Genomic DNA, 12559 nt, shown 5'->3' with positions numbered 1-12559 from the left:
AGAGACCACTGCACCCCCCCCCCTTAAAACCCAGACACTCATTACAGAGCTTTCAAGTTAATTGAGGGTCTTTTTCCTGTTTACGTCGAAGAATGTACTAAAGCCATCAGTCCACAGCCTGTGGAATATAAGTGTATATTCTAAACGTGTTCATGTCATTATGTGGTATTTTCTTTAATGTGTAACAACTGTGTTTTAGTTTTGTTTAATTGGTTCTCCTTTTACCCATGCAGCTCACGCCTCTCCTGTTTCCTCAAACCATGATAAATTCATTTCACTTGCAGATGTGCAAAAAGAGAAGCTAATGATATTCATCTGTAAATACTGTCGAGATTGCAGTTTACAGCACACAGGCGTTCGCCACGGTAGGGTGTCTCCACTTTGATCGAGGATCAGTTCCTGCAGTTTCGTTCGGTTTTTGATCCCCGCGCGTTGCGGCTCTGGTATCCGACCCGGGGACGGTGGCGCGTTTCGACCGTTCCGCAGACACCCGCAGGGTTATCGATCATGGCTGCCCCACTCACCGCCTCCCACGAGAGGAACGGCAGAGGTCCCAGTTCGCTTGGAGCCGCAGTCGATGAGACGTGAATAGATCGCTCGGGCCGCGCTTGTTTTCAGCACAGGGAGTTTGATGTCCATCGCAGCTGACTGCTCTTCAAAAGGCAGAGTGCCGTTCTCCACTCTCCCCCCCCCCCACTCACACACAGCCTGGTTTCTGCGGCCCATTGTCACATCAGGGTGCCAGAGACAGAAACCGCAGGACAGTCAGCGCTCTGGGGATCTGATTAAATCATGGACAGTGTTCTGTGGGAAGACCTCTAGTAATTAAGCTCTGCATCTGTGCGAGAGTATAGCCTGAACCGTTAAGTCTTCTCAGCCTTTTGTCATTTCCCACCGAGTTCTTACAGACAGACAGGACCCAAAACCGCAACTGTCCCACACTGGGAATCACACTCTATGTCTAGTAGTGTGTGGTAGGTGTTGTGAATCATCAGTAAATATGGAGGGGGCCGAGGCTGCCTAATTTTTTCAGCCGCAATCTGTGATGAGATTTGGATTACCCAGTTCCGCACATAAATATCAGTCAGCAGAGGGTACATGCGATGTTCACATATTTTTCTCATGAGGTTGCCATAAAACGGCAACATCTGAAACCGAGTGTAATTCATAGCTTCATGCAGCAATTGCGAAACAGACCCACATCCCATAAATCAGTTGTTAATACATTTTAATAAGTCCTTAAACCTTCTACTGCCCTATACTTTTGACAGATGGTATGCAATTTATTATAAAACTAAATAAATTTAGAGCCACATGTGAGATCCTGAGTGGCCGATTTATGTTTTTCCTGACATGGTAAAAATAATGACTTATTGTTTCTCCTTCCTCTTTGAAATATACATTCTTAAATGTCTACACCCATTTTCTGAACATCTTGACATTATGAACATGTGATGGAGTCTCATTCAAAAAATTCATGTCTGTCCTGGCTCCTGGCAGTGTTCAGTCTTGGGGCAGGTGCACGGGGGTGGGGAAAGTGCTCCGAACAGCTTTGGGTGTCCTCTTCTCCAATGTGTTCATGGGTAATCCTGAAAAAATCTTTCACAGGGAGGTCTTGGGTGCAAGGATACTGTCTCAAGGCAGTGGAGTTCCAGAGCTGGGGTGTGCCCAGGCTTTGGTTAATCAAATTACCCTCGCTTGGTTGGGTGAACTGCCCTGAGGTTAAAGGTCACTGAGCCAACAGCATACAATGTCAGAACCAGAAAGAGTAGTATTGAGTTTCAGCGTTGTCACAGGTGCCGCCCTCCTTAAGCACATGTGTCAGTTCTCTGTTCATGCCTGCTTATTATAATATTTCTGTGGCATTTGACAGTCCTGTACCTGTATAATTTAGTTCTTTCTTCCTTTCTGTAGTGCTTCCTGGAAACACATATATGCCTGGAAATAGCCTTGCTTGTTCCTTCTTTAAGGTGACTTCAGCCAGTTTCTTTGTGGAATAATTGATTCTATTTATTTCCTTTTACATGGCTGTTTATTTGTTTTGTCTGATGTGCTGAGCTTCTGACAGTAATAACGAGAGCAGAATGTGTTCACTTTTCCATTTAATTTCTCAAATTGGCAATTTAGAGGTTTTCAGCAGCTCATGACTGTTGCATTCGCCAAGGCAAATTAGTGCCGGCGTCCCCACAGTGCATTTAAACGTCTCTCACACCGGCTCATATGCACACACAACACGGCTGGAGAAGAATTCAGTGAGCTAGCGTGCGTTTGGCTCTCTCACTGAGGAGAGGCAAGAGGGAGCACCGCGGCTATGCGGGAGACACTTTAACAAATCATTCCAATGTGCAAAAGGAGTTATGTCCAGCTCGGGGGTTGTTACATCAGATATTCTCGCCGCAGGGGTTTGGAAATTTGGCCGGGGTCCCTGAAAGAAGCAGGGCAGCCATAACCTTTACACAATGCAACAGGTCAGGTCCTCCTGTTGAGCGTTGGCTAGACGGAGTTGCCTCGCCCCTCCCACCGGGCAGAAAAGGCTTGGAGGCAAAGAACTCCTCAGGTTGCAGGAGAGAGTACTTTCCACAAGCACGTCTGCTCCTGCGTCTGGAAGGCCCATCTCATCCAGCAAGTCTTTTTTTTCCCTAATTGTTTCCCCACTCGGATTAAAGTGTTTGACAACTGCGGGGGGGTGGGGCAGGGGAGCTCGGGGAGGTTTGTGCTGTCGTGGGAGTAGCCTGGTGGCACAGGGGTCACCAAGAGGCACAGGAAGGTGAGCTACACAACCCAGCCTGGCTCCGTCTTGAGAGAGGGAAGGGGGGTCTTTCTCTGAGGTCTGATGAGCGTTTTAACACAAGGAGCTGGACGGTGTAGGTAGCGGTTTATGAGGCACAACAGTCATGGAAAACTGTCTGGAAAACCCTTTGGACACCAGAGATGCCGGAGAGGCCTGCTGCCAGCGGCACCTGCGCAGGCTGGGGGAGGCTGTTAATTGGCTGCTGTAAAGCTCCCGCTCTGGACAGATGCGGAAAGCGGACTAAAAGTCAGAGCAGACTTTCTCTGCTCCGAGCCAAGGGGATTTTGAGCGGCAGCATCTGCTCAGAGTTGAGGGAAAAACACAGAGTTGGGGAAGATGCAAAACCAGGACACAGATCTCTCTCGATCAACACTGCAAAAGTAGACTTTCATCTCAGGATCTGGTTCTGATCTGTCCTGCCTTGCCTTTATGGGAAACCTGGACTAATTCTTCCTTGGGACAAAAGTATTAGACAGTTTGGCGTTCTTTACTGTAATGAACTTAACCCTGCTGATAAGGATTTGCCGACTGGCTTAATTCCAGCTAGTTATACTCTGCAGCACCTCCACGGAGAGTGAAAATGCAAGACAAACCCTGAAGCCGAAGTTTGGAAGGGGGAAATATTTCGGAACTCGTAAGCACCTCCGTAATTACACGCCACAGCAGTCTCAGGAAGGAATGCGAGTGCACTGCGGAACAGACGAAGACAAAAGAATGGAAAAAATGTCAGTAGATCACAGGGAGGGAATAACATTGAAAATGTCAACGGGGAATGGCTGCTCCTGTTTAGGGGATGCCTGAGAGAGCAGTTCCCTTGAAAACCATAACCAGAGCTTTGATTTTTTTTTTTTTTTTTTTTGCGAATACCAATCAATAATAAGAGCAAGATCGTAATGAAAACGGAATTCACACAGCAGGCCTAAATCCTACGGGAGCAGGTCGCCTTATCTCTCTACATGTGTTATCTGGCAACACGGCCGCCTGTGACATCGACTATGCTGGTTATTGAACCTCGCTGTCCAATATGCTGGAACACAGGGATTTCAAATTGACCACCTCAGGTGCACTGACTTACCACAGTTTTATTAACAAAAGCATCTACCGGAAAATTAGAAGCTGTGTCAGCTTCAAGAGGGGTGAGTTTAAAATGCCATAATGTAACGGTAATTTTTTTAAGCGCATGCATACAGTAGAGATGGGTGATCCTTATGTACATGAATGCTGTTACTTCCCCAAATCTAGGATCGTGCTTGTCAGTGTTCAGGTTGTTTTGATGTGATATTTTGTGCCAGTATCAACAGAAGCTGAATGCGATTGATGATGACAGTGTCTTTAATGATAATCTGCTACATAATACCCAAAATACAGCTCGTAGGATAGCTTTATATTCAGGTTGTAGATGGATTACAGGCTCTTGTTGCTGGTCATCTATCATCCTAGGCAGAATTGCTTCACACTGACAGTAATCCATTCCACCTGTGAAAAACTTTAAAAAGTGTTCACTTTGAAAACTAGTAAGAAGTGTACATTTTTCACACAGTGGTGTAAATATTGATTTAAGTCAGTTGTATGTATTATGTTATGTCTAGTCAAAGGTTTAAAAAAAAGAATAATAAAGTAAAAACCAGAACTAGAATTTGAGCGTGTAAGCATTGTATGTCAGTGCCAGAGAGCACTTTTATGAACCTGTTGATAGCACAGTGTGTATGAGGTTGTTCTGTGTGCAGAGGCCGGAAAGTAAGCTTCCAGGAAGGCCAGCTTAATCCCCTCTTGTACGCCGGCCACATGAGATCCCTTGAATTTGAATCACGCTTTTTTCACTGAGTGACACAGACAAAAGGGCAGAGAGGGGAAACAGGAAGTCGGAGATTTAATAGGTTTTCTTTACTTGAACCGATTGTTAGGAGCTTTGTGAGAATACATATTCTTGAGCACTGTGCAATGAATCATTTCAGGAAAGGGGGAAAAGAGTAGCTGTTGGATTAAATCTAAAAATCAGGTCTTTTTAACCTTGCTCAGTTTCCTTTGATGTCGCTCCATGGTGTTTTTTTTTTCTTTGCCAAATGCCTGTTGAAGGAAATTTTAGTTTCTTCAATGGCTTTTTCGCATGATTTCACTCTGTGCTGAACTTTCCTGGATCATCTGTGAAAGGGCTTTTGACTGAGGGCTTTTAGATTTTCCCTTTAATATTTTGTGATGAAAGAAAATAGGTTGTTAAACACAGGCAAAAATAACAGGAATGACTGACAGATGTAATGTTTATTGACAATATGAGCTGACTTGCTCATCTGTGTAAGTCTGTGATTGTCTTCAATACTTTTACATGGATTTACTGGTGAGAGTCACCTGTTTTTTGTTAAGTAAAATTTTTTTTCCAAATGGGAGAGAGCTTAAGAAGTCTGCTCATGTGGTTTTGTAGATTCAAAGCGATTGGGACACTCCTGTCTGATCTGAAGATCTGTAAGCATTAGCTTTTTATAAATCTCAATTGCTTCCATCATCAGTATTTCCCTTACAACATTTTGCATCAAAATGGAAACCATAAGGACCAACCGGGTGTTTTTGTTTTATCTGAAAATGGGCACTGGAAACACTGAACACTGGAAACTGAAATAAGATCAATGTCTTGCTATAGCATTACTGATGTAATTATTTGGACATTATCATGTTCCTTCATCATTAAATGAATTAATTGTTCCATTCCTTGTTTCATGGAATTCTGAAAGAAATGTTTATAATTTAACAAGTTTGCTAAACACATTGCTAACGCTAGTGTTTCTTTACCTGTCCCAGGTATCTTTGGTCAGAAGCTAGAGGAGACGGTACGCTATGAGCGGCGGTTCGGGAACAAGCTGGCCCCCATGCTGGTGGAGCAGTGCGTGGACTTCATCCGCCAGTGGGGGCTGCGGGAGGAGGGGCTGTTTCGGCTGCCCGGGCAGGCCAACCTGGTCAAGGAGCTGCAGGACGCCTTCGACTGCGGAGAGAAGCCTGCCTTCGACTGGTACGGTAACATCCTCCCTCAACCGCAGAACTTCTTTTCTTTTCCTCCCTCACTGGAAATCTCACACCTGCCCTCCAAATCAAATCCTGTCTTGTAATCCAGGCAGGCCAGAATTTATTACAGAGCCCAGTCAGGACAGACTAAGTCCTTTAGTCCTTTAGTCCTTATATACTAAGTCGAGTGTTACAGTAGGCATTCGCCCAGAGTGAAGGGCTGACTGCTGAGGAATGTGTACCTAAGCCTTGAAAATGGAGAATTGCCACCGGTTGAGTGAGCTGGACGGCTCAAATGACCCTCAGTCACCTGCTGATGTGGCTGTCACTCAGGATTCAGGGCTGAGCAGGGCTGGCTTGGATTGGGGAGTGTTGATGTATGTGTCTGGCCGAGGGCCCAGCAGGCCACATTGGCCATCTGTGGGCTTATAAAAGCTCCCTCCCTCAGACTTGTGCGTTAGCTACCTGGCTGTGACAGCACAGGTTTAGTGAGAAAGCACAGTGCCATACCATGCCCCTCCTGCACTTTCCTGAGTCAGCATGCCTAAAGAGGGAGTTACCTGTTATCAACATCTTACTGGCAGTGAAAGGAACTGAACAGTATGTTGGCTTATGCACTTGTTTAATGAAATGTTGAAAATGCACACCCCTTTTTAGGGTCATGGTATTATTAAAAATCAAATAGATTAATTGGAAGAACATTTATAAGTTCATCTACCGAGTCCAGATAATTATGCAACACAAGGAGCTAAAATAGTCACCTTAGCAGGAAGCATTGATTTATCTCAGGCACTGGAAGAAAGACCCTCACATAAATGCGCTTAAGTGTCTGCTGGAGCTCCGGTTTGAGGTTTATTCCTGCACATTAATGTGTTTCGCCAGCTGAAAATGCAAATGAATTGACGCATTAATCACCCACGTATCACCTAGGGTGAGAACTACCGTTCTGTCGCTAAATATAAAAAAGAAATGTTTGACTGTGAGCATGGAGAATGTAGAATGGGACGTTTTTACGAGCCTTTGACAAGGCGTGCACTGAGGTGATAATTGGGAATGTGTGTTGTGATCGACGTGTGTCACAGAGAGGAGCTGACTGGGCTCCCGGGCCACCTGGCAGAGCCGCGGCGGAGCGGTGACACCGTCGGCCACGGCATGGTCATGCATGAAGGATAGGACGGGGCCCCTCCCCCAGCCCTCCTGCCCCTGCAGAGGGCCGTAAATCGTGTCTGCTTGGGGGTGTCGGGTCCCGGCGGTATATCACGCTCCCGCGCGGTAGGCGGGCGACAGGTGGTGCATGTGCGCGTGAGTGCCCGCGACATGTGATCGCATTTACCGGCGGTAATTTAAGCTCAGTTTCCGCTCGCACTTTCCTTATTGATGGTAAAGATTTACGGTGTGCAGTTGCGGCTCCCGCCCCCCTACCTCCTTCCCCCCTACGTGCTACACAATCCGATCTGCTCTACACACTCCTCTCATGCATTTCTCATGGTTGTCTCACTTGTGTCTCCCCCCTGGGTCTTTCGCAGTAACACGGACGTGCACACGGTGGCCTCCCTGCTCAAGCTCTACCTGAGAGAGCTGCCAGAGCCCGTCATCCCCTTCGCCAAGTATGAGGAGTTCCTCTCCTGCACTAAACTCCTCAGCAAGGACGAAGAAGCTGTAAGTGTTTCACAAAGCAGAGCGTCAAAGCAGTAACGCATGAGAGGCCATGGTGTGTAGTGCATATTGTCTCACACAAAGGGTGTTGTTCAGCGCTAAGGTGAAAAGTTTTATGGTACAGCGTAATTGTACACACATGATTATGCAACACTGAATTGGCCAATCAGAGAGGAGTACCAGAACTATCCATTTAATAAAAAGAGAAGTCTTAGGGCGGCCCTCCAAAATCACAAGTGACATGTACACTGCAGAGTTTTGGAAATTGTTGGATGTGTGTGAAAGACTAACTGTGAAGAGCAGTTACCGTATTTTCAGTTCTGTCCTCTACAAAAAGGTCAGACATGGAACAAAATCATCTCAAGGTGATTGTAACGCAGCCTATGATGTGAGCCCTCGGTGAACTAGAAAGAAGAAAATGCCATTTTCAGGGGCACCCCTCATTTATCTCAACTTTCTCTCACTCCTCTTAAGCTTACCTCTTTTTTCAGTGCGTCACCTTGCTGATATCCCGCTCTCAGCTCCCAAACTCTGCTCCTGGTCACCAGTTCTCTTCTCAATGTCACTTTCTGAACATGTCTGCACTTCAACCGTGAAAATTGGGTTTCGTTTACACCACAAGGCAAAAATCGCGAAAGCCGCCCCAGTAACTGCTTTCATCTCGCTGTAACCGCCCCTGTGTATCTTACGAGTTGAAGCCACAAAGATGATTTTATTTGCCGGAGGAGGGGAGACTGGGGGTACTGGGGGGTTTGGAGTGGTTTGGAGTGCAAATACCTACAGTATCACTTCAAACAAGCACTCTGAAAGGCAGAGACTCATAAAAGTGAAAGGAGGGTGCAGTGGCGTCCACCTGGCTGACAGTAAATACAATCACATCTTAGCGAATTGGCAAAAGATTGCATTGAAGAAATGACACCATAGACTGGGCGGTTTTATTTCTCAGATGTTTTCCATGTATCCAATATATCCTCTGAAATTGATTTGCCTGAAAGAACAATGCAATGTCAGACAGAACAAAGGACCGTAGAGAATATCTCAGACCTTGAATAATGGTACTCAGAAGGAGCCCTCTGAGGTCATAGCAGTTTAAATAACTGTATGATTTCTGGGAAGATGAGTATTGATTGCAGTAAGGGCTTAAACAGATTTCAGCTGATTAAAATCTTATTAAAATGAAGCTTGTTAAAGATTGTTAAAATGATGTGCACCAAGCAGATAATGTCTTACCGCTGCCTTATTAAGCTGCAATATGATTTTGTAATGCATATCCAAAACTCGGTAATTGAATAAAAACATCTAACATGTAAAGTAGTACCAAGTACATAGTAAGGAAGTAAGGGATTTCCCTAGCTGAAGTAATGAAGACCCCACTGTGATGTTAATGCAGATTCATGCATATTCACAAGAACAGTATTAACAATTTATACACCAATGTTTGTAATAATTACATTACATTATTGTCATTTACCAGACATTCTTATTCAGAGAAACTTTCATAGGTCACTGTTTTATCCATTTGTAAAGCTGGATATTTACCAAGGCAGCTGTGGGTTAAGTACCTTGCCTGAGGACACAACAGCAGGGCCCCAGCAGGGAATCAAACCGGCAACCTTTCGGTTACGAGCACCGCTCCTTACCGCTATGCCACACTGCTGCTGCATCACTGTAAAAGATTTCTCTTTTTTCAAAGGGAATGAAGGAATTGCGAAAACAAGTGGAAAGCCTACCTCCAGTCAACTACAACCTGCTGAAGTATATATGCAGGTACGCTTTCTGACTGAATGCTGGGGACTGAGTGAGACGTTCTAATCACCGAAACCTCTCACAATCATAAAAAAAAAAATCCATCAATGACAGTTGTTTTTCCCTGAGCTGACTGTGCCGATTCCGTTCCGCAGGTTTCTCGATGAAGTTCAGTCCTACTCCGGTGTGAATAAAATGAGCGTGCAGAACCTGGCGACTGTCTTTGGGCCCAATATCCTGAGGCCAAAGATAGAGGATCCCGTTGCTATTATGGAAGGTAGGCCGTGCCCCTTTTGCATAAGCGGCTATTTTTATCTGTCTCGCTGAAAACTCCCTCATGTCTGAGGATTTATGAATGCCTCCTTCTTTATGAATAGGCAAAGGTTACACCAATCTGATATTGGAGCTGTGGTATTTCTATGCAGTCACTGACTTGACTGCTAACACGCATGCTGTGATGCTGTCTCTGTGAGCGATGAGCAGATGGCACAGGCTGAAAGGGGTTTGGATTTGGCAGGTACTGTGCTGGTGCAGCAGCTGATGTCGGTCCTGATCGGGAGGCACGACGTGCTCTTCCCCAAAGACGGGGACAGCCCGACAGCACTGGAGCTGTGTAACAACAACAACGAGGTCCAGAGGAAGCCGACGGCAGGCCAGCTCCAGAACCGGGAGAACAACAACACAGCGAGCGTGCGGCAGTGCTCCTGGGAGGCCCCCGAGTCGCCCCACCGGGCGCCGGTGGACAACGGCTCGCCCACCCTGCTCAGCGGCCACCGCTCCGGCAGCCCCCGCAACGGCCTCACCGCCAGCAAGTTCGACGTGACCCGGAGCCCGCCGCTCACCGTGAAGAAGAACCCTGCCTTCAGCAAGGGCAGCGGCATCGTCACCAATGGCTCCTTCAGCAGCTCGCCGGCCGACGGCCACCAGGAGAAGAGCCAGACGCTGCCGAGCGCCGGCGCCCAGGCCCGCCGCGCTGCCTCACTCAAGGGCCCCGGCACCAAGATGGGCACGGGTGGCGTGCCCAACGGCGGCGTGCGCATGGGCGTCTCCAGCACCGACGCGGCGGCCAATGGGACGCTGGGCGGGCGCAACGGGGCGTGGCTGCCCAACGGCTACGTCACCCTGCGCGACAGCAAGCCCAAGGACTGCGCCGCGGAGCAGGCGGCCCAGCAGAACCGGCTCTCCACCTACGACAACGTGCAGCAGCATCACTTCCCGGGCGTTGTAGGCGGCGGCAGCTGCGAGGACAAGCAGAGCGTGGACAGCGCCACCTGGTCCACCTCGTCCTGCGAGATCTCGCTGCCGGACAACTCCACGTCCTGCCGCTCCTCCACCACCACCTGCCCCGAGCAGGACTTCTTCGGCGGCAACTACGAGGACCCCGTTTTGGACGCGCCGACACACGAGGAGCCCGGCCAGCAGGGGGAGCTGGACCGGCGGAACGGAGGGGGCCGCGGCAGCCGGGGCACCAGCAGCAGCGACAACAGCGAGACGTTCGCAGTGAACAACGGCACCAGCAGCCACAGCGCCCTCCACAGCCTGGTGGCCAGCCTGAAGCAGGAGATGCTGAAGCAGAAGGCGGAGTACGAGGCCAGGATAAAGAGGTGAGGCATCCTGACCGCTTCCGTTTTTAGCTCACACCTTCACTTCATATAAACAAGCACTAGTCACTTCATGTACAAGCTTTGTGACATCCAGCAAAATACTATAGTTAAGTATAATTGTCATATATCAGAGAGAATTTTATTTATTTAAAGTTTGATTTGTGTGTTATTTCAGGAAGTCAAGACTTGTTATATAACTTATTTCTTTCTTGGTGTTGACTTGGTGGTAACAATCATAGAATTAATTCTTCTGTGTAGAATTTTCTGTCAGAAGCATTAAATCTATGGCTGGAACACTTGCAGTACTTACAATACTTGCAGTTGGTTTTCAGTTGTGAAAATCTTCCAATAAGAGTCAAAGTGAAAGACCCAAAAGCTGTCCGCAGCTATTTAAATTAGTATGAAATGTGTATGCTTTAGTTTTTTTCTCTAAAAATCTGAATGTGAATTGCAAAACCGCTACAAAGTGTATGAAGACAGAGAGAATCTATTTTTGCTGTGAGGAATGCCTGATGAAATTGTGCAGTGGAGTGAGACATTGTGATGGATGGAGTGGCCAGCCGTGGGTGCGGTTGCAACTGTTTGTGTCGGCCCGCCGGAGTCAGGAGAGTCCTCCCGCAGATTGGATTCTGTCAGCCCTGACAGCCATGCCTGCCTTCCTCCCTCCTCGTCCCTAACTCTTTCTCCTCATCCTCCTCCTCTTCCTCTAGCCTGGAGCACAGGAACCTGGAGCTGGAGACGGAGATGGTGAACCTCCATGAGGAGCTGGATCAGGAGAGGAAGAAGTACACCATGGTGGAGATCAAGCTGAGGAATGCCGAGAGGGCCAAGGAGGACGCGGAGAAGAGGAACGAGATGCTACAGAAGGAGATGGAGCAGTTCTTCTCCACGTTCGGGGAGCTGACGGCCGACCCGCGCCGGCCGGAGAGGGGGAACACCATCTGGATCCAGTGAAGGAGGGACCATCTGAGCCAAAAAAACAAGCTGACTGTTGCATTGTGGGTAAGGCCACCAGGCAGCTGGTGACCTGCCTGAGAAAAGACTGGCACTCTTACGTTATGGACTCCTGAAGACAAAGGAACATTTCTTGCCGTTTCTCTTTATGTGGTCCTACCAAATATATAATCTAACTATGTTACTGTTAAGTGTTATCCTGTATCTGGTTGTGTATATAGAGGAAAGCGATGTCGACAACTTCAAGAAAAATATGTATGTAAAAAAATTTAACTAAAGTAATATTTTAATGCAAGTCTGGTATTTAAACTGAGAGTTATCAATGTGTTGCATTTAAATTTTATATCAAGGCTTTTCCTTGCACTTATTTTTTTCAATGTGGTACTGAATGAATTTGTGTATGCTGATTTTATTTTCTCTGTGTTCCTCTGTCTCCTTTTTAATTTAAATGAATAACTTGTGGCTATGCTATATGTGCCATTTGACTCATTCCATGACCAAAAAGAGACAGAAAATATAAATATTTTATAAAATATGTTAGACACTATGCCTATCTCTTTGTTGTCTGTGTGGACATTTGAGAAACCCAGACACACCCAGCCTTACTCAGTATATATTAAGAGTAAGTATATATTGTAAAACAGAGGTGTAATATATTGAATGTACAATTATCCACCTTCAGTGGCTCTAAGTATTTCTAGCCATTAAAGGTGTGAGTTGGATGTAGAGTGTTTTAGAAGTTGTAATCTTTGTGCAGCCCTGCTGAGCATGGTTAATGATTGAATAATTAGGTTCAGTGGAGCAGCGTAATAGC

At 46.8% G+C, this 12559-nt stretch overlaps 1 protein-coding gene across 5 annotated transcripts in view; it reads left to right on the top strand.

Annotated features, from left to right (window-relative positions):
• arhgap24 (Rho GTPase activating protein 24) overlaps positions 1-12148 on the top strand; it is a 104182-nt gene extending 92034 nt beyond the window's left edge. For all 5 annotated transcript variants that reach the window (XM_036528618.1, XM_036528617.1, XM_036528619.1 and 2 more), the window contains 6 exons: positions 5585-5792; positions 7312-7444; positions 9135-9208; positions 9343-9464; positions 9705-10791; positions 11502-12148. In XM_036528618.1, the coding sequence (XP_036384511.1) occupies positions 5585-5792; positions 7312-7444; positions 9135-9208; positions 9343-9464; positions 9705-10791; positions 11502-11745 (1868 nt within the window). In that variant the 3' untranslated portion in view covers positions 11746-12148. The remainder of the gene's footprint in view (positions 1-5584; positions 5793-7311; positions 7445-9134; positions 9209-9342; positions 9465-9704; positions 10792-11501) is intronic.
• Positions 12149-12559: the final 411 nt, after the last annotated feature.

This window comes from Megalops cyprinoides, chromosome 5, assembly GCF_013368585.1.
Source record: "Megalops cyprinoides isolate fMegCyp1 chromosome 5, fMegCyp1.pri, whole genome shotgun sequence".
Lineage (NCBI taxonomy): Eukaryota > Metazoa > Chordata > Actinopteri > Elopiformes > Megalopidae > Megalops > Megalops cyprinoides.
Note: the sequence above shows the minus strand (reverse complement) of the source record. Positions and strands in the feature narration are given on the sequence as shown.